The sequence below is a fragment of the Gymnogyps californianus genome, chromosome 2, assembly GCF_018139145.2.
Source record: "Gymnogyps californianus isolate 813 chromosome 2, ASM1813914v2, whole genome shotgun sequence".
In the NCBI taxonomy this organism is placed as follows: Eukaryota; Metazoa; Chordata; class Aves; order Accipitriformes; family Cathartidae; genus Gymnogyps; species Gymnogyps californianus.
Genome location: NC_059472.1, coordinates 21,032,930 through 21,056,054, shown reverse-complemented (window position 1 = coordinate 21,056,054; position 23,125 = coordinate 21,032,930). Strand labels below are relative to the sequence as shown.

The 23,125-nt window shown below is 38.4% G+C and overlaps 1 protein-coding gene across 2 annotated transcripts in view; it reads left to right on the top strand.

The window, feature by feature from the left end:
• Window positions 1–23,125, top strand: part of ZFPM2 (zinc finger protein, FOG family member 2) — a 317,408-nt gene that overhangs the window by 193,256 nt on the left and 101,027 nt on the right. For both annotated transcript variants that reach the window (XM_050892753.1, XM_050892754.1), the window contains exon 5: window positions 16,206–16,317. In XM_050892753.1, the coding sequence (XP_050748710.1) occupies window positions 16,206–16,317 (112 nt within the window). The remainder of the gene's footprint in view (window positions 1–16,205; window positions 16,318–23,125) is intronic.

Here is a 23,125-nt window from a genome sequence, read left to right as displayed (position 1 = left end):
AAAGGTAAGTTACTTTGAAAGCTGTATATCAAATTAGTTACAGAAAAACGGAAAGTATTTCAGAAGTTGGAAAAATACAGTTGGAACATATCCTGAGTCAGAGAAGCTAATTCATGTCATTCTCCTCCTGAACATTTTCTTACCTATGTGTATTCCAGCACCGTCCTTACATGTGTTGTGCACCTCACTCATCCTGATCCAAAACCTCAAATTAGCTGGAGTCATTACATCCGCCTTAAAAAATTTTGAGTGAGACCAGAGGTGTGTTTTTTGCCTGGTGCCAGTAGTCTGTCCTTCAGTTTGTGTACAGTGCAGGCAAGGTCTGTGAGCTTTTTTTGAAACACAGGTGTTAAGAAAGAAGAAAAAAAGAAAGCTAAGTTGTTCACTTTAACGGGTTCAATCTTCTGTAAATAAGAATGGCATATACTAAGATTTCTAACTTCTAACATCATGCACTGACATACACATTTATAACAAAGAATCCAATTTCTTTTTTTAAACCAATTCTTAAAGTTTGAAACAATTTTAGGCTAACTTAAAAATCTTAGTTAATGTTTCCTTTTAATAAAATTGAGTATTGTAATACTGATATTTCACTAATCTTAAGATACCCTTTTTCCTTATTCTTCCATTTCAATTGTAAATGGCATCTTTAATCTAATGTACTAGAAGTTTAATAACCTTCAATTTAATGTGGGCAGCATTCCAAAAAGATCTTAAGATAATTTACACACTACTTCAGTCACTTCAAGTTATATGGGCTCAGTTACATGTAAATTTTGCTTTTATAAAGAAAAGTATGTTACTTATTAATTTGTTCAAGTTATGTTATATGTGTTATTCAGTTCTGCAAAAATGTCCAAGTAAAGACCTTTTAACTTCATCTATGTTGAATTGACTGAAGTGAATGCTGTAAAATATCAGTTGAGTATTTCTCGTTCAGTAGAAATCAATTGATACGGTGCATATTTGTCTTAAATGACATACTTGGGAATGCCATAAAGAGTCAAATTCTGCCTAGTAGTGAAGGGTCTTTCTTAATTACATGGTAGGCACAAAGTAAAAGAATCGATGGAATTGATGTCCGTGGGCCACGTCCTGCTTCCTTCACTTTAAATACGGAAGAATTTCCATGGCTTCAGTTGTTTTCAGCAATGAGCTATGGAAGACTTTACAACTGCAGAGAATTTCACTTTGTCATGGCACTGCCACATAGATGTTGTAATGAAACTGTCTCAAATATTCAGGTAGATACAAGTATAAATCTGATTGTAAAATCATCTGCTACTCTTGTAGAAATTAGAAAGTCAGTTTTCTCATTTGTCTGAATTTTCTTGCATTTCAGAGAGATTTCAAGTCTAATACTTGCCTATTAATTTTCAAAGCACTGTGGTTGATACATTATTTTGTTAAAATAGCTGGCATTCTTCTGTGCAGTACTTAAGAAACAGAAGCTTTAAAAAAAGCGTTTTAGAAGTAGCCTGTTTATAATGCACTGTAGAGAAATAATTCCTCTGACAAATATCCTATTTACAGTCAAATAATTTCATAACTAAAAGAAAAAAAGCAGTGATGGGGTTTACTAGAAAGCATCCCATTCCTGTTGTCAAGGTTTTAATCAAAATCCCAGGCCTTGTGGAGTAATCTAGGGATTTTCTCTTGTGTTTTGTTAGTTGTTTTTTGAACTGTAATCCCAGTAATGAGCAAGTAACAAAACTCAGCTGTACATACGAAACTACCACCTATCGCAGTCCTTTCAGTCTCAAATAGGATAACCAGAGCATAACTACTGTGAAGCAATACAATTATGAATTTCTTGAGGGGGAAAAAGGAGAGATAAGTGCGCAGAAGTCAGCTAACACTGATGCATGGGTGGCTACAGCATGCAAAGGGTTAACAAGATTTTCATTTTAGATAGTTGCCGTAGTAACAATCAGAGAGCTCAGGCTGTATCTTTTCTATTTGTGGGGAATGTTTAGATTTACAGAGTAGCTCAGCTTATTATATATCTGCCTTGATTGCTGGATAAGGTTCGTTGATTAAAAACAGAATAAGATGCATTTTTATAATGCTAAGGGAACCCGCCGCCCCCGCCTCCCATCACTCTTTGTCCAGATCTCTCTCTGCTCTCCCAGCGCTCGCCTGCTGCCCAAGGTGTGGCTGTAAATCAAGTTTCACTTGAACTTTCAAGGAGCAGAGGCCGGTGTCGCCTGCGCTGCGTGCGGCGGGAGCGCTTGGTCCTGAGCATCCCCTTTCTCCTTCTAGCAGCTGATTTGGACCATAAAGCCATGCCGCAGCCAGTGCCGGATTTGAGCACTGCTTCTTTTGTTTGATGTCGCAGCTTGTGTTCGCTCGTTCGCCGTTCACAGCTTAGCAAAAGAAAGTTTGATCAAAGGTCACCTCTGTGGCGGAGGAGTGAAGAGGCAGATTTTCAAGCGTTCGTCACCCAACTGTTCCCCTTGGAATTAGGAGGAGCTGTCAGAGGCTCACGGGCTCTGCAGACGTGGCCATCTTCAATGTGCAAATGGGATGTGAGCTTGTGAAAATCAGGCAATTATTCATTTACTTGCCTTAAAAACTGAGAAGGCTTGTGACCGCCGTAGTGGGATGCTGGGTGTGCAGAGGTTGCGGTGGCCCTCAAGCCAGGCGGCTGCCACGCGAGACCCCTGTCCCACACTGGCGGTGGCCTCACACCTCGCCTGGAGGCCCCTGTCTCCTGGGAGGAGGGAAACAACGCTGCTCAGTTGGGATGCCAGGTTCGAGCCTGCCTTGAACAGCTGCTGCCAATTCGTGCCAAGCGGTACGTGGTAGTTGTTTGAGACAGATAGGGTGGCTGGAGTGCTGGGGCATTTTAGTGCCAATTTCTGTGACAAGAAGAGAAATTCTGGTATAAAGTTTTACTAACTTCTGTAGTTTGATAGCCCGGACTGCTCTGATTCTGCCAATCTCTAACGCTTTTGCTCTTTCAGAGCTCTTGATTTTTCATACTGCTGATGCTATTTGTGGTGTTAGGTTGCTTTCTTGGCTCCATAACGCATGCACTGAAGAGGGGCTTTCTTTTCCTTTTATTGACTTCACTGGGATATTGAAGTACTAGGAACATTTGGAGGCTGGCTTTTTTTTTGCTCAGGTATCTGAGAATTGATTTGAAAATTTTATTGGAAGCAGAAGGGATTTGATTTGATTTTCTTTGAACCAGGAAAGGCCTTCAAGGAAAAATTACCTTTTGGAATTAAAAAATCATTATTTGTGAAACTGGTCTGAGCCAACGGTAGAATAGTTCTCTAATCACTTAAATTCAGTCCGCAGTGTGGTGGTACCCAGTGTGATTCTTATTACCACTCTGAGTTTTCATTTCATAGAAAGAAAAAAAGGAAAAAATATCAACCTGACTTCTATGACCTAGGTGCAAATGTGTTTTTCTTTTTGACGCTCCCTACTTTGGAAAGTCATCCCACTTCCACTTGCGGACCTCTCCTTGGACTTGTGATCCCAAACAGAGGCTTTACAGCTCCCGAGGGGTCCCATTAGAGAACACAGCTGCAGCACCGCTGTCCTCAAGTGGCTTAACCAGTAGAATGGTGACTGGCGAGAGTTTGACACCAATATTCTGTAGTCATAGACGTACCCAGTTATTGCATTCATCATTTTCACACTGTTTTGTTTCTACACATGGAAGTGAATGAATCCATCAGCTCCCTTTAAGCAAGTTGCATCACTCTTTTATCAATACCGTCATTTAAACAGGATACCAGCCTGTGTATATCCATCAGTCCCAGAAATGGACGTTGGTTCATAGTCAAATTCTTGCAGCAAAGAATTTCAAAAAATCAGTCTATTTCTTTCTGAGAAAAAGATCCTTTAAATAAACTTGCCAAGCTGCCAGCTCCTTTGTCTATTTTTACTTATTCCAAGTGATAGTTTTTTTGAGTTCCCTAAAGTATGTTAAAATGGGAGGGGTTTGGGCTTCATTCATTGTTATTTTCAAGTTATAAACATAACGCCAGGTCCCTATCTCCCTTTTAGCCCTTCTTTTATGTGTAAATGTTTCATAAGTATCTGAATGAATTTTCCAAATAAAATGTATTTTTGTGGAATTGTTTTTACTTACAGAAAGTCTTTTACCCTTACAGCCAGCTTCATTGTGTTCAAAACCAAAAGGCTGAAAACAGCATTCCTACACTACTTCTTTGTTTCCAGATTTTAAGATCTATTATGCATAGTCTAGTGCGTAATCATAATTATGCATTCATGATGATGTTTGTACTGGCTTAACTCAGGAATAGTGTGAGAAAGCTAATCTTGAAGCTACAGGCTGTTTTCCTGCACTTTAGATTCTGATCTGAGCTGTTTGTTGAGTCTTACTGGAACCAGAGCCCCGTACTCACCAGTCCCGCTGCCGGACTCTCCATCTTTATCTCCAGTCCCAGTGAAGGACCTTCACCCGTTCTTTGAAAACTTCCTTTTTTCATGGAAACTTGCATAGTTGTAGTTCTTCGTCATGCTGCATATAATCAGTACACTGAAGCAATTTAAATGAGAGCTGCGTTACACAACTATGTCATACAAGCTACAAAAAATGAGGATCCATTTAATCTGCCATTGGGTATTTTAGGGAGCTTCATTTTCATTTTTATGTGAGAACAGCAAAAAAAAAATCCTCACGCTTTTAAGGCAGTGGGGAAAAAATGACCTGATTATGTGTAACATATTCTTCAACTGGAAGAAAGTAACTGTTTGCAAGGTAAAGATGCTGCTCTGCTCAGTTCATCTTCAGAGTCCAAGCCTTTTGAAATGATAAACAAAATGTAAGCACCATTAATCCATAATTCAGATCTGTGAAAGATCATCTTGATGAAAAAGCACAGAATTTTGAAATGTATTTTCTCTGAAATCCCCATATTAGTCAGTTACTCAATACCATTGTTATTTATTTAAAAATCTATACAAAATTTGATGGAATGGAAGAAAGATTAAAAACCCTAAAACACTGCATAGTCATATGTTAATTTCTACTGAATTTTTTTGTGAAGTCTATTTTAATATTTTGTGAGTTTTTTAAACTGATAATATTTGGGAAGGGGTTTTCAGTGGAATCAACAAATTTAAAATTTTTACATGAAAACACTATATGTATCTTATGAAAGTTTAACCATCTAAAGGCAATTTTACAACATTCTATCTTTGATAGCCTAGAAAATAAAAATTATAAGTGAATAGAGAATAACCAAAAATTCCAACTATTTACAAACTTTTCCATCAATATTATATATATGTAAAGTTAATTCCTCTCATTAGTTGTAGACAAGAAAGCATGGAGTAACATTGAAAATCACTAATGGAACCTTGTTCCAGTTTATTTTTACATAAGCAGTCAAGAATCATGCATAATGCAACAGTGTACCAACTAGCAACACACTCACAGGAGATAATTTAGACTTGTTTTTTACGGACACAAGAAGCTGATTTTAAAGCCATCCCTAAGAAGATTGTCCTTGATTTTACATTATCCTGAGTGGGTGTTTCTTCCGTTTACTATCATATTCACTGGGTGAAAAATATCCTGGTGTCTGCTTAATAGTGATGGAATTTTCTACATGAAGATGTAAGGAGGAATTAGGTTTTACCCCATAATTATATATTAAATCAGTGTTAAAATACAGTTGTAATCAAATCCTTTCATATCCCAAGGCCACACATTTGATACAGTACATTGGAAGGTCAGAATACTTAGCTGAGTATACACCCCTTGAGACTCAACAGATGTACAGATACGCAGCCTAATCCCAAAAACGCATTCATAAGTCTGGAAGATCAGAATTGAGCCTTAATTCTCTAAAGGACTGCCACAATGTTGTGTGGTCCTTTCATCCAAATTAGAATGATTCATTATGTCTAGTCCATTAGCACCATCAGGGATAGGTGTGGGCCATAAAATCTGCATTAGGATTTCTAAATATGTCAAGGATAATCTTAAAATGAGATAAACTGGGATGTTTTAACTGAACTAAAAATAATTAATCAAAGTCATACATGTAGACTTCTGGTTGTTGAATCATGCGTTAAACTTCTACCTTAAATGATTATGCTTTCTTCACAAATATAAAACTTGGGCAGAGGATTGTATATTGGATTTATACTGTTACGCTAAAGTACCGTGTTTCCTGTTGGTAAAGATATATATAAAAATATCTTATAAAAACATGCATAGAAATCTTTAAAAATCAGGAAGAAAGCACAGAAGATTTTTTTCTATTCCCCAATTCTATTTCAAATGAGTTAGGTAGGAATTTATATATAAAATTTTGTGTGCATTCAGTGCATGCACCACTGAAGTTCAAGTATTGTGTCATGCATCAAGAGAATTACACTATAATGCCTACACCATTGACTACAATACCTTTGTATTAAATATGTATTTCATAAAAGCCTCACAATACTCATTGGAAATATAATCCTAATAGAGCTGCACTGGATTATATAGTTAAAATATTGGATAAGTGTATACAGGGAACTTTTTATTTTCTACCTTTTTGGTTCCAGGAAAAAGAAAGTGACATTAAAAAGTATTATCTTCCACTGCTGCTAAAGCATGAGTTTTTCTTATTCACCTTTCATGACAAAAACATTCACTTTTCTAAAGTAAAATACACAACCTGTGTTTGCAGTTCCAGGCAAAGTAATAATCATATATAATAAGCAGAATCTATAACTACTAACTAATCTATAGTTCTGTGTAATGGACTGTTTATAGAAGGCTTTATGCATGTCCTTTTTTATTTTTGTATTTTAATGGATTCCTTACATAAAAATAAATCCATATAATACATGAAATTTGGACTTCTGGAAATTATGGTTTAAATCATCCATTCCAGGGTAAGAAGTACAACAGATAAAAAAAATCCAAAATTACTGCAAAACAGAAATTATTCAGTACCAAACTGTAATTAAGCTGTAGATACAGCAGTCATTGTGGATGGTTTCAGTGTAAATAGCTGGACAGTGGGACCAGGCAGAATTAACCCATACGCAATATAAATGCCTTCATGTCTTCTAGAAAAACCTCTGTAATTGTCTCCTTGATCGTCTAGAATATCTGTTGTCATATTAACTACCCCAGGCCCAAATGATTTTTGTGCAAAGTAAGAGAGCAAATGTCAGACGATTAACAGGGATTGATGGTTTATCCCAGAGTTTAGTCCCTCAACCCGTCCAGCGTAAACTCGATGTTTGCAGAATTGCAGCTGAGCCATACTGAGCTGAGTATTCATCTATTTAACATCATTAAAAATGTTTAGCAAAAGTGGAAGGAGTTACATTAAAGCAAGTGCATTTGGAAAATATTTACTGGCAAATATCAACGTGGTCTCATTAGTAGAAAGAGTGACCTAATTCTTAAGAGTAGACAATAATTTACAACAGGGAGGTTAACCCAGTAGGAAAAATGCACTGATAATTCAGTGTGGAAGTGTGCAAGCAGCACTGCATTACATCTTGTCTAAAGATAAGTTATATATAGTGTGATTTCATCAGTACAGGTGCATGTCATCTCTGAAATAGTATTATCCAAAGTATTCAACTTTACAGTAAAGCGGAAAGGTTCAACACCCACAGCAGATACAGGAGCACTAAAACACAATGATGGTGGGCATGCTACCTGCAGGTATCAACTCACCACAACAGAAACGCTTCACTTTTAGTGTTGTCAAGTTTCAGAATATCGTAATCATATTTATGCTAATCACAGCACCAACTAAGAATACAGTTTCCTGGTGCTGGTCATTGTGTAAACACACAATGAGAGTGTGTGTGTGTGTGTGTGTGTGTATATTGCTTTTACAAAGAATGAAATGAACAGGACAGAGAGTAATAGGAGAAATATGATGAGAAAGTTGAGTCAAGGGAGTGATGGCAAAATACACTGCTGTCCATCCCATGCTCTTTGGGAAAGGGAGGAGTTATCTAAACATAGTCAGGTATATACAAAATGGAAGAAAGAGAAAGGTGGGAGGACAGGGCAGGCGAGAAGCAGCTGCGGAGTGAAGCCAGGTGAAAAGACTGTAGGAGGAAAGGACAGGAGTAGAAAGCCTATCACCATGGGGTGGTGCAGGTAGGGGAAGCTCACTGAGTGTTCAGAGGTCCAGTTTCCAGCTTTTCTGTTCCTGTTCCTATCAGTTGGTTGTCACCTTCTCCAGGACCACATGGCAAGTAGCCACAAGGAATCGCCAGGACCCTCAGCTAGGGCCAGGTGCTCCAGAATCTGGACTATTTTAAACCTTCCTAGTTCTGGGGAAGAGTTTGAAGATGGGTTCCAAGGGTATCCTGGATTAAACAGAACAAGCTAAAGTTGCTTTTGACAGCCATTATTTTGTACCTAAGTTACAATGAGATTTGATTCATGTTTATTTTATAGATTTGAAAAAAATGCGTTCTAGCTAGGTAATATGAAATGATCTCAACATTTAGCGTGCATTTAATTTGCATTAGGGACGTTCATCAGCAAGCATATTTGATATTAATAAAAAATTTGGAATCATATTGAAGTCATGACAAGTATTGGAAAATATTAACAGACCTAGGGTGTATTTTTTTTGTTTGAATATTTTCTTTGGTATGCTTTAGGTTTGTGGATGTATGGTGAAATGTATGTTCAGTTTTGTCACTTGACAAGTGATGATCCCTTCGGGTAAACAGCAGGGTTTCTCAGTTGCAGGGAATCCCAGCTGTCTTTTGGGATTCCATCTGTGTGTACATTTCGGGGGGGTTTTTTTGGTTGGTGTCCCCCCCCTCCTTTGTTGTGTTTGAAACATTTAAAGGCTTTGGTTTGACCACAGCCTCTTCAAATGTTACCAGTTATTTTTCTTCTACTATCACCACAAAAAAAAAAACAACCCGCCCCTAAAGAGACTCCCTCTTCAGATAAGTGGAATCCCCAAATAAATAGCCAAAAGTAATGCATTGTAGACTAGGAGTGATGCAAGTTGTTTCACAACCAGCCAGTCCGCAGGTGCAGCACTGCCATGTTAACCACTAGCGCTACATAATGAGAATCCAGAGCCCTGGGCAGAAGAGACATGAGGACTTTTTCCCTCCCACCTTGTCCAAGATACTGGAAGGTAACACTGACGCCTCCTTCTTTTCTCCATCACTAGTTTCATGGCCCATCACAAGCAACAATTTGTCTATCTTCTTTCTGCCAGTTAGCATGCCAGAACACCGGTTACATCTGCGCGGGTAAACAGGTTCTTGTACTCTCTTCATCTAGCCATAAGACAGACATCTGATGGACGATGCTGCAACACTCCTCTGAAACACTGGTTCCCATAAACTTTTAAAGTAACAACTAAAACAGTTGTCCCAGGTTGTCTGCAGATTTAGGTGAAATTAACTGCATCTATTACATTTGCATCAGCTTTTCAAAATATCTTTTTTTTCAACCACAAGGACTAAGGATTGCAAAATTTCTCTTGCATTTTGTTTAAGTTTCAAGATCTCACTGATAGACATAGCGGGGGCCATGAAAACTGAAATCCTGGTGCAATTGTACAATTCCAGAGTTTATAGGCTGGAGACTGCCGTGTCTTTGCTTTATTTGGTGATGTTTGTCATCAGCATGGAACCATGGCACCAAAAACCTCCTGACATCTCCAATCTCTCGTGAGTGGAGAGGAGTTGCCTCCATGTCTCGCAAAGAAAGCCGTGGCACTGTGAAGTGCTGCCATGGGCCTTGACTGGCAGAATTTCCAGAGAAGCCCTTGAGATAAATATTCTTCCAAGACTGAATCCTCTGTGGAAAAAGATAAGAGTTCTCAAGGAAGCTACAGAAATTGAAAGGCAGTCCAGCTGATTGCACACAAATCAACAACGAAATGAGGATCTGTGTCTGTCCACTGTGCTGTTTGGATGGGCTTGTCTTAGGGTTTCCTGAATTTGTAATCAGTTTTATGATAAAGAAATACATTGAGACAGTCAATGTAAGTGTGAGGTGATAAAGTGGACTTACCACTCTTCTTCTTATTGAAAAACATCTTAAAACAAATATTAATTAATTAGGGATAATTTGAGACCTATGCAAATCTCAGCTATTGCTCGGTCCAGAATGAGCCCTTAGGAGACCTTCCCAACTGAAATGATTTGATGAGCTTATAAAGTTTTGCTGTATTGAGTATGGTGACCACCAAAGGTGAACTTAACCTCTCGAGAGGGGATGTTCTGCAGTTTCAGCATGTCAGAAGGTACGTCAACCCTGTGATGATCAAATTGAATTTAAATTGAATTTCAAAGTAGAAACCTTTGTCAGTGTATTAACTGTGTTTTACTATGCCAGACTCATATCTGAAGGCACCTGAGGTATATTTACAGCTCTCCTCCCAGTACAGTCTTGTTTTTAATTGTCTATATAAAGTAACACTGCACAGTGGGGCATGAGAACTTTCTCCAAGGGCACGAAGACATTTTGGTAATCTTCCGTATCTTTCATGGGAACTCAGGCTCTTTGGAAGATTTAGAAAGAAAATGTGTTTGCGGGAACCAAAATACAATTAGAAGCAAAGCCCTTGAGTATCTTAAGTCTCCAGCAACTTTCCTCTGTTTTGGTGAGAGTAGTTTAAGGAAGTAGTTTTGATGTTATAGAGCCCTATACTGATTGGGAAAAAAAAAAAAAGGTAAAGATAGAATGAACGGTACATCTCCTTAAATAATGTTGAACACTTTTTGGAACACCATGCCGGATGGTCGTGTCACAGAGACTTACTGAACATCAGCTCGGTACCTATTTCTTGCTCTGGCACAGCTGCTTAGGAAACAGCTAGCAACGATCAGGTGTTTAACATCAGAATTTCATAGATGTCAAAGAACTTGCTCATACCATATTTCTCTTCAGTGTGGGGGTTTCTACAAGTTTCTGCCAGGCCACGTACATCATATGTTAGAAATCTTTGCAGGGAAGAGCCCCTTTGCAGGGAAGAGCCCATCTAACATTGCTTGTCAGCACTGATTCCTTTTAGCAAGAGTGCAAAACTATTTTCGGCCTGCTGTGATGGCTATTTTTATCTCCATTAACCTCTTGACTGAATATAAACATTTATTGAGGGTTACCTCCCTTGTTTGTCCAGTTGCTTCAAAGGTTAGTGAGAAGTGGATGCCTGCCTGACCTCTTCTGTCCTCATTAGCTGATTCTAATTGTTCCCTGAGAGATCACAGTTTTGACCCTGTTTGTCCTTGTCAAATTTGTCTAGTTATGGCATGAAGACATTAGCAGAAGTTGCATTTTCAGGTAAAAATGACTCAAGTGTAGAATACACACTTACCTAGTGTAGAGCAGTGAACAATATTGTGGTTTTATAATGTGCCCTCGTTTCCAAAATGTGAGGTTACTATTGTATGGCCCCATCTTATGGACATCCGTGTTAGCAGATCCCTATGATTATACTTAGGCAGTAGGCAGAATGTTTTGTAAGCTTTTGAGTAATTTGTAGCAGTTCTTTTGGAGGGAGAAATAAATTTTTGTTTGGTTTTTGAAGTCTTGTTTTTAAGCAGCTGTAATATTGTTGCTCCTGTGTCAAGAAAATTTTTTTGTAAAAAGGTACCTTTCTTAAGCTACAGATATTCCTAATAGCACTGTAAAAAAACCATAGCATAAAGTAGCTAACACCTCCCACCACCACCACCATTTTGGGAATGACCAACTAAATGTTACAGTATGACAAATACATCTTATGAATTACTATGATTTTCATAGTACTCTCTGAGAGTCAGAGCATGAACATACTTTACTTCAAGTGGGATGGTGTCCCAAAGGTAAAGAGCTGTTGTGAAGAACAAGTTGCCGTGCGAAGAGTTTTTTCTGTGTCAAGCCAAGAAAGCTCTTTTTCATGTTCCTTGGTAGATCTCAGCTGTGGTTGTATGGTTGAGGCAAAGGACCTGGCAGGTCTCAGTTAGGTATCTCAAACAGACACGTCCCAGGCTTCACAGGTTGCAACCAGTGCCGTAAATCCCACAGACACTTAGAGGAGATTAAAAAGCACTGGTGTAATGCGCTCAAAGCACGATATCCTGCTTTACAAGCGGGTTGCCGCATTCTGCACCAGCTTCAGCTTTCAAATGGATTTAAAATGTAGCCTCAGGTATAGCACATTGCAGTAGTCTAATCTTGAGGTGATAAAGGCATGACTGATTTAACCATAGCTTCTTGTTATCTTGGACTGGGGTCTTTTCATTTTAACCATTTTAGGGAAATGGCCTTTCCTGAATCAGCAGGCTTGCTTCAATTCTTACTGTGTAATAAGGTACAACAAGAGCAAGCCTTTGTCAGTGGTGAACACCTCCTATGAACGTGTGAACCTCACAGGATGCCAGACCCCAAGAATTGCTGCGGTGGTCCTGACTCGTCTTACAGCTCACACAATATGCCTGTGAGGTACTTCAAAGAGAAGCCATTGCCCGTCTCTCTTAGTGGAGCTGCCAAGCTTTACAAGCAGCCAGGGCCTTGTGAAGTTTTGCTTTCATATTAAAAGAAGTTTATTTACATATCTGTGCAGCTTGGGAGCAGAGCTGTGGGAGAACGGGAAATTCTTTTGAGGTGTCCACCAGCTCTTTTGAGCTAGCAGAGCTGTGAGACAAAACACCCTGTTCCTCCTCCAGCCTATCTCTGGTGCCAAGAGACCACTCACAGCTGCTGAAATGATTACAAGTTTTACTGCTAAGCCGACCTGGAAGCTAATTTAGTGATCTCCATGTAGTTCTTTAAGTTCCAGAAAAGCCCTGTAAATGGGGGACGGCAAAGCAGACTCGTGTCCTGAATGCTGGTGCTCAGTCTAGCTGCCACTGCTACTGCTTCACCTCAGAAGGGATGAGGCACCAGCCTGGGCTCCTCTCGTTGTCTAGAAGAAACAGGGGCGGTGGCCTGGGACTAAGACTACCACTTACTAAAGGAGAAATTAATCTCCCTGAGAAAGTCAAATGGTACCTCTGCATCTCATTTCTTCCTCAGCAGTATGTGGTTAAGTATAATCCTTTCCCAGGACATATTATTTGTCCTGTCTATGTCGATAATAAACTATTGCCCAGCACAAGAAGATCCTGATATTATTTGAGGCTTTTTGATACCACCTTAATGCAAATAATACCCTTAACAGATGGGAGAGACACAATGAAATGTCAGATGTCTGGGAAGAAGAAAACCAGAAATAGGAATTAGATCTTGTGAAAATTAAATAGAAGGTCCCTTCTGCACTTAAAAGATAGAATTTTGTTTTGTTTTTTAACTTGGCCTCCAACTTAAAAAAAAGACGTGTTTGAATGTCTTCATCATTTATGGTGTACTTGGAAAAGTCCACTACCTGGATAATATTGCACTGTCTTTTGATTGTACTTGGAATTACTGGAGACTGAGAGCACACATAAGCACAAAGAACGTGTTAAAGGCTTGACTGAAATGGCGGTTGGAGAAATGCAGCATGTGGTAGGAACATGTCCTGGTCCTCCTCTTCATTATTGCTGTGCAGTCATGGTTGCTAACATTCATGCTAAAGCTGGTATTTAATATGGGTATGATTCTCAGCTACATGAAGAATAGCCACTCTTCCTTGTTTCCATAGCAGCCTTAGTACTGTTTTGGTGTAAATGACACTAAAGTACAGACTTTTCTATAATAGAAGACAGAGATGATACTTTGATTACCATTCATCTCATCTCTTGCAGATCTTTTTCAGTTCATGCCTCATTTACATCATTATTTTCTGTGCAGTCCATACGTAAATACTTTGCACTGATTTCATAATTGGTAATATGAGGCTTCTTAATAATTTATATATGAACTTAACTGAATTTAAAAAAAAATTGTCTTGTTTACTGGCCAATTAGAAATCAGAATTTAAATTCAAATTTCAAAAAGGCATGCAGTTGGGTTGTGTTGTGGTTTAACCCGGCAGGCAACTAAACAGCACGCAGCCGTTCACTCACTCCCTGCCCCGCAGTGGGATGGGGGAGAGAACTGGAAAAAAAAGTAAAATTTGTGGGTTGAGGTAAAGACGGTTTAATAGGACAGAAAAGGAAGGGAAAATAATAATAATAATAATAATAATAATAATAATGATAAAAGAATTAGAACATACAAAATGAGTGATGCACAATGCAATTGCTCACCACTCGCTGACTGATGCCCAGCCAGTTCCTGAGCAGAGGGCCCCAGCCAGATTTCCCCTAGTTTATATACTGAGCATGACATCATATGGTATGGAATATCCCTTTGGCCAGTTTGGGTCAGCTGTCCTGGCTGTCTCCTCCCAACTTCTTGTTCCCCTCCAGCCTTCTCACTGGCAGGCCAGTACGAGAAGCTAAAGAGTCCTTGACTTAGTGTAAACACTGCTTAGCAACAGCTAAAACATCAGCGTGTTATCAACATTATTCTCATCCTAAATCCAAAACACAGCACTATACCACCTACTAGAAGAAAATTAACTCTGTCCCAGCCAAAACCAGGACAGGTTGGCTCTTGTAATACTTCATATAACCAAACACACTTTCTGCACCTTCCTGTAGAAAAAGCAGTATTAGCAATTGAGACATTGCATGTCTCTGGTTGCAGTATTTTTATGCTAGGTAGCTATATTGTTGCTAGCTGTTACATTCCTTTTTACTAATTTCATTCTTCATTTATATCTGTTTTTTCCAACACTTCTGGAAGATGAATAATTTTACGGAGTGCATATAGAAGAACTGTGACTTATGCATAAACATTTGTATGAAAAATGCAAAATATAAAATGCAAATTAAGCAAGAAATACCATATTTGATAAAACAGTATTAGAGAATAAACAGATAAAAAAAAATTAAGAACTGTGACATGCAATGTCTTATTCTATCACCATTATTAAAATATTCATATAAATTACATTAAATACATCTTATAAGATTATGAATTTAATCTTATATAACTAAAATATTTTAAATAATATCTTATTTTCAATAAATATTTTCATCTATATTTTGGGAATGTAATATGTTCTGTGGTAACTCTTAATATACTTCACTACATTTCTAGAACAGTCATAGATAATAAATGTGGCCAATGCATCTGGAATGTCCATGTAAATATATGATTTTCCATATCTTAAATTTTTTTAACTCCCTTAATCATACAGAATATCGCAATAGAACATAACTGGAGCCAACTAGAGAATTATTGGTGGAATATAAAAATAATTAATCGAATTCTCTTAGAAAAGGTTGGAATGTCTTGGACAGAATTATATCCCCCCCAAAAAAATAAAAATAAAAGTTACATGGTGACTCTTGTACTTTGTACTCTCTGTTGTGGTTTCATGCTTGATATAGAGAAAAAGAACTGCGAATGATAGAAGTCTAAGTGGCATCTCAGTGCCATGTACTGACAAACTCCGGATTACCCGCAGGGTTTTTGCCGTTTGATTACTGAAAGGAGTTAAGTGTTAATAAATTTGAAGCCTCTACCTCATCTCCTCAACTACCAAATTCTCTAAGTATAGAATCTGAAATATACACAGGAGATGGTTTTGTTCAATGTGCATCTCCTTGCCTGTATGCCTTTCAGGTGCAATGGATGTCATGCTTTACTTCTGTGCCTTTGAATTTATTAATACAACTTCTTTTATAGTCTTTTTGGAGACAAAGTGCAGTGAATCATTAGCATTATTATTATTTCAGACATAGTAAAATCACACATCAACACTTAGCAAAAGGGGAAAAATTTCATTATCCATTCAGAACAATTTCCTATGATAATACAAATGTTACCCAGGACAGATCTTTGAAATGGATACCGATTCTTTAAATTCTTTCCTGTCTGTTTCAGGAAATAGTGAGATCCCGTTGATAATGAAGTACAATGTGTCTAAAGTTCACTTCTAAACACTTGGCTCTTTGCTGTGAAAGTCATCTGCATTCCCTTTATAATTCTCAGCCACCAGAGATCTGCTTAATCTTGGAGATCTGATCCAATATCATTCAGAAAAATCCTTGATAATAGTTTCACCATTCAATCAATGAAAAAACTAAAGCTTACAGCTTGTGTCTTCTTAAAAAAAATCCTGAGGCAGGGGAATAAGACCTTGGCTTATGGGTTTGGAGATTTTGTTGTTTGCAAATAAAATGATTATAACTATTATTATTCAAGTTCTTAATCAAGGCAAGCAAATGGCATCTGTTTGTTATCATCCTTCCTACAGAAGACAAAGGCTTCAGTCCCTATGGTACTGACTGCTGGCCCCAAGTGGTTGCTGGATGTGACTTGGCAAGGAGTAGAAGACAACAAAAACAACTGCATTGTGTACAGCAAAGGTAAACACAAGCTGATTTTTTTCTCTACTTTCTTGTGTAAGGTACTGAGATAAAAATATACCTGTTACCTAAGAGGAAAATGAAGTAGTTTGTCTTCTCTTAAAGTCGAACAGTTTTGATTCCAATTTTCCTACCATGTTCTGGCTTTGCTTGCCTTTTTTTTTTTTTTTTTCTTTTAATGATATAAAAACCCCACATGGTGTCTGTAGTGTACTAAATGCTTTATAAACACAGAAGGACGTCAGCTGACATAAGACATACCAACCATTTTTCTCTGAGAGTTAGTGCCTCTTGGGAAACATCAGTAAAATCTATACACTTTAAATAGGTGAATTCTTTCTGACATTTTCTTGGACGTACTGGATAGCATTTCTCCATGTTCCATTACATTGTAGACTACTCACTGAAATCTGGTTTTACAAGAAGAATGAGAACTTGATTGGACTATGATAAGACTTCATGTCAGCATGGTAACAGAAGATAACTGGAACTGGATTTCAGAGTTGTCACCTCTGACATTCCAGTCTCTGTGTAGTGGCATGACGTGATGATGCTTCACTGGAATGTATTGGCTAGTGGAAATGCGTATCATTTCTGTCTTCTGTGAATTGTCAGATTTGCTCAAGTCAGTATGAGTTCTTACAAGGCCCCCCAACCATGACACTAACCTCCCCCATCTAACAGCTACTTTGGTTCAAGATGCAAAGGCCTTTGTGTTGCATCTTGAACCAAACCAAAGAGTCTTGGGTTCTGTCCAAAATGGCATGGACTATGCACCATGCTGTTTGGTCAGTCACTGTGAAAGCTTGGAATAAGAATAACTTATATAGTGTAGCTGGTTTTGGCATTCCCCGTGAAGATCAGGTTGCAAAACTATGACTCCTTCCTTGTATTTCAATCACCAATCTCAGCACTTCGTGAATACTTCAGAACATGCACTGTTCTTGTTTAATTTCTTTTAGGTTTTATTTCTAACCAAACAGACCTACTGAGATCAAAGATTTGTTTGCTGAGGCAACCTAGTGACCATTTCAGCATACAAGCATCCAGGCAAATAAGCACCCATATCAATATATTAACATACAAAACACTAATCGTAACATCAAAGACTCCTAAAAACTTACTAGAAACAATTACAACTTGTTCCTATAATCATTGCAATTTATACACTTATAAGAGGATTGCTTTTAAACTGCCACAAGCCTTTGAAAGTTGAAACGCTGAAAACAGGGAATTTGCATGTTAAAAATGAGTTGCACACCAGGGTCTTATAAATTCTTTGTATTATAATTACAGAATGCCAACACATTCATTCTGCAACCTGAAACACCTGCAGTACTAGAGAACTGGGCTCAGATCTAAAAAGGGTTGAGCTGCCCTTCCTTCGCAGCTTGCTGATTGCTGCCCAAGTGGAAGAAGCAGCACAGTGCTCTGTGTAACATAGTGAAGCTTTTCTCGTGAATCCAGAGCTGCAGTTTGCTATTCGTAGTATTGAATACTCACAGGCAAACTTTTCTGCAACAACTTTTTGATGTAATGGGAAATTACTTTCACTCCAAAGTATAGCTTCTGCAAATTCCCATAGGATGATGTCTTATCAAGTATTACATTCTTTCTGTAATTATAATAATACTTAGCACATATATACCAGTAAGACTTTTCATCTTTGAAGTACTTTACAAACACTAACTAATTCATTAGACAGTTTTAGTGCTATCTGTCTGATTGAATCTATTGGAATATGATTTTTTTTTTTTTTCAAATACTAAAAACTTTCTTCAGTTTGGTGCAATCTGAGTAGCCCAAAACATTAGTCTTTTCATTCAAACGTGCTGGATTTTGTTTCACTGGTGATGCTGGTTATTTTAGTACTTGGTTAACAAGGTATTGTGACAGTCATACAGTGCTCAAGGTGAATTCTGTTGTCTCTACCGCAGATGCATATTATAACTAAAGTTGAGGATAAATTTGAGCCCTAATTTATAAATACATGTTAAAAACCTGCTACTTCACTAAACTAATGCGGGAAATAAGTTGTAGATATGGTTTACCTTCACTGCATTTTGTTCATCTCTTTGCGCTTTGAGTTGGCTGCTCTGTCGTTCATTAAGTGCCTACACTTGCCTTGAGCTCTGCTGGGATTTTTGTGCTAGAAAGATTAATTGGCTTGGATCACAAAACAATGTCAAATAGAAGATGGTAAAATAAATAAATAGAACAATGTTTCTTCCTTCAATTTGTATCTCATCATTCCAGATTACATTGCCTTGATTTGTGCTAGCTTTCTGTCTCCTATAGTGCCATTACTTCTAATGAAACGGTGTCAGCTGGCACGTAGTTGTAATTCGATGTTATGTTGTACTTGCTGTGTATAATTTTGTTAGTTTGCTTAGCAATACATTGTTATTTCTGAAAGCAATTAGGTGAACAAATGTGTGGAATTGTACATGTAGCAGATTTGGTCACCTGGGAGCTGTTTTCCTTACTATACCCAAGATGAGATGAGTGGAGTAAAATTGGCACATTTCTAAGAGGAAAATAAGTTTAAGAACTGGCTAGCAGTACATGGTATTGGTTGATCTGACTCAGAAGCACATGCCATATTTCCTTTTAGCTTATTACAGTGGTATCTTTGAGAGCAGAATTTTCCCCAGATCTTTCAGGAGGGCATAGGAATGTCAGCCTGACTTCCAGTTCACTAGAGGCTGTGGGCACCGTAGTCACCCACGTATTGCACAGGGAATAATCACAGGGAGAGGAGTCTGGCATGTAGTTCCTATTGAAAGTGAATCTGAGCTGGCCAGCTGACTCCCTATTTGCCTTCAAAACTCTCCATAAAATATTTTCCCTAGGCAAGCAAACACAAAAAGTGTGTGCACGTATGTATGTGTCTATATATGATGTACATATATTAGATTATATTGCTAAGTTATTACAGTGGAATCACAATTCATCTTCTATATGAATTTTTAGATTAGGAAACCAGTTATTTAAAATCATACATCAGAGTACATTCAGAGTGAATAGCTATGAAATAACTATTCAGTATTTGAAATTAATTCTATTTAGTCTAGGATCACTTATTTCTATCTGTATGTTTTATAACTACACTTCCCCAATACTAGGACAAATTAGAAGAGGGAAAAACAGTTCATTAGTATCCGTTTTTACAAGCTCTGATACAAGCTGGCTACTCATGGCATGTGCCATTATCCCATTCTATTTTTTTGAAAGGAAACTTTTACAACTGTAATTACATTTAAAAGACATGCTCTTTTTGTTTTAATATTTATGTCAAACTTCTCTCATGTTTCAAAAATAGTCTATTCAATAATTTAAGAGATGTCCTAGAAATAGTAACTGAAATTTTAGAGACAGGTTTTAGGAATTGTAGCTTACCTAGAATTATAAATATGCTTTTTCCAAAAAACAGCTACAGAGTTTCAGTAATTCAAGCAAGATACGTTGGTGGGAGGTATTAATGCATGAGCTGTATGTTCATCTCAATGTAGTGTACTTGAGAAGCGTTCGTGCCTAACAGAGTTGTGCACCAGACCTGGTAAATCTCTAAGACCAGAGGCAGGAGTCCCCCCACAACCTAGGAGGGGGCTGGGATATTCACTGCAAATCTTCCACGGGGACTGTAAGGGATTTTAAAAAATGAATTACAACTGAATAGAATAGAAACTGTGTAAAAAATACAGTTGCACGGACTGAAAACCATGCTCATGTAACAGACATTTTTCTAGATATTATTTAAGCCATTTATGTGAAATGTATGGATACCGTATGTTCAGTGGCATTGTTAAAACAGGGTGTCTGTACACATATTTAGCTGTGGGAATTATAAAATCATAAGGCGATTAAGTTAGCTAGTTGTGAAATTCCAATATTGCTTTTTAAATGACTTCAGGATATAGGAGGTGCTAAGGTTATTATCTGTTATCAGGAATACAGCGGAATTGTACGACTGGATAATAACTAAACAACTGACACAATGTAAAATTACATTATCAGTGTGTTAAAACAAAATTGCGCCCTAAAGGAGTCTACATGCCAGCTCAGAGCTGCAGTGTAATTATGCTTAACTCTGATAATTAAAATACAACGGAGATCAACAGAATCATTTTCATTAAGAAAATTATTAATGATGGTGGTATAACAGTAATTGATTGCAGAGCACCACAGGATAATTCTGTGCAGGAAAACCAACATGTTTAACGTGTGTCTGGGCTGGTTGGGTTGCGTTCCGTACCACCGAGCACGCTGCCCATCCAGGTGGCAGCTGCGGGGCACGTCTTCTGCTGCACACCCCAAATCAGAAAATGGCTGCTGTTCAGGCTGCCCTTTGGAGGGAGAGGGCCGGGTGCTGGGGGACGGGGCGGCGGGACGGGGACGGGTACGGCTGCCGAAAAGGAGCCGGCCGCCAGCAGCGACTCGCACGCTTCTCGAGCCATCCGTCATCTCATTTCGCGTGAGGCGGTGTTTGGTTTTGCATTTCCATTAGTGATTTACTGATGTTATTTCCTCCTCTGCCTGGCCTCACTGAGTAGTTTATGCCCTTCGTTATTTCTGAGAGGATGCGGGAGGAAAAAAAACCGGTCCTCGCCCCAGCGCGGTTCCGCAGGCACCGCGTGACATCTTCGTAAGTAATTCCACAGGATGGTCCTGTTAATTGTCCCGGTGGTGCGCACACATGATACCGAATGCCATAAAAAGCCTCCATCCCTCTGTAAGTGAAATCACACTCGGTGCCCACTGAGCGACTATAACAAAATCCTGGCTGGGGAGGATGTTGCCTAAGGGTGAGATCGGAGAATTGTCATTTTCTTTTGGTGAACACAAAACCGGGGCCGGGAGGGGGAAGGGGGCGGAATTCGGGGGAGTGCTTCTCCACACAGCTAAGGGATGGGTGCTTGCTCAAACAGATGCTGCTTTTGAAAGCTGCCCAAAAAACTCTATTCTCCAATCACAATAAAGAACAAGCCTGCTAGGGTGGATTTACAGGATGAGATTAGTTAAAATGACAGCTGCCCACGCTGAAACTGTGTCATGTAGCTAATTTATAAATAGAAACTGGAGGAGAGGCAGCACGCAGGAGAGGGCAGAGCGGAAGCCGGGGCTGGAAGCAGAGGGCTGCGCTCAGCTCTCCCAGGGCTTCCCCTGGCTGCAGGGCCCAGTGGTTGACTCAAAATAAGTCAGTAAATACAGAACTGTTTACTTACTTCACTGGTACTGGGATGAGTTACTTAGCTGCTGTACATGCCATGCATTGAAGATACAGCAAGAGGTTACATGAAATTAGTAGTGAGAATTGACGGCAATTTTTAATTAATTTTGCTAATTTAAAGTAAAGTCTATTTTTTAACATGTAGGAAAAGTCAGTTGTCACAACAGAAGGATTCCTAAATTTTTCTTTAGTGACAGAGGATTACTTTTCTTAATTTTTCTGTAAGATCCTTGATACCATGTTTTCCCCAGCAAATGAGTTTTCAGCTAGCAAATACTTTTTTTTTCCCCTGCAACTTCAGGCAATGTAATGGTACATTGTGCCACAGACATACAACATCAGAGACCCTAATGAGACACAGGTCAAACATCATAAGGAGTTTAAACACTGCTGCATTAGAATACGAGTATATTTTGGTTTGGGTCAGAGAACAAGTTGTTTAATAGGCCAAAGGTTAACTTGGGGCATATATTTTAGATTGCAAGGGGCTTCTTTCCACATACTATTAAAAGCAAATTGAGTGAATTTACTTAGTCTGTTCCACGTGGACAGTCAGAAGACTGCAGTATCTGCTGTTCCACTGGATGCCTCCATTAGCTAAACAATGTGCTGAAGCCTTCCGTGGTGCTGCAGGTTTTTGTTCTTCTTTGTATCCACTCACAAAAAATCTGAGTTTTTAACAAAATGCATGTGACGCTTATCCTAATATCAAAGGTCTATGGAAGAGCTTGTTTTACATTTCTTTTTTCACAACACTGAAAAACTGCAAAATATTTCTCAAGAGAAGTATGACTGTGTGTATAAAGCTTACATAAAATAATATCTCTACAAGGGCAATATACCTTCACAGTCATGGGAAGAAAGTGTCATGGATCAGACATAAAGACATGATTGGTAGGCAAGTAGGTGGCACGATTCACGTTTGGTTTTGCAGGGGTGTTGAGAAGGCAGGATGCCTAATGACACTGTTGCAAACAAAACTATTGCAAATCAGTCCTGCTACCTTCCTCACTGGCCACAGAAGGAGAAAATATTTTGTCCCCATGACTAGTGATATTTATTGCTTGCTCATGCAGACACAGTGTTGTGGACTCAATTCAGACGCAATTCAGCTTCAAAGAACTCACAAAGCAGGATTGTACTTTTTCCTTATTTTTATTTTTTACCTATGCAAATAGATCCAATGGGGGATTATCTGCTTTAGGGAGTTTAGAGGTCAGGGCCTTGTATATGGTCTTAATTATCTACAAGAAGGAGGTTATTTTATGCATCTTTATGGAAATAGTATAATATGCATATAATAGCATACAGTGAATTATTACATGCCCTCTAAATTCTAAGCATGTAGATAATAAAGAGAAGATGACGAGAAATGCAGGGGTACAGCTGTATTTCCACTTTCAATATGAAAATGCTTTTGTTTATTATTAGTGCATTTCATTTACATAGCAGCCAAGTGATATTTTTAGGTTGTTCTCATATGTACGTTGGTTTGGGTTTTTTTCTTGTGTTCTTCTTGTCACTTATTGTGTAGTTTATTTCATAGTTTGAAATTGGAATTCTTTTTCATTTGAGGAG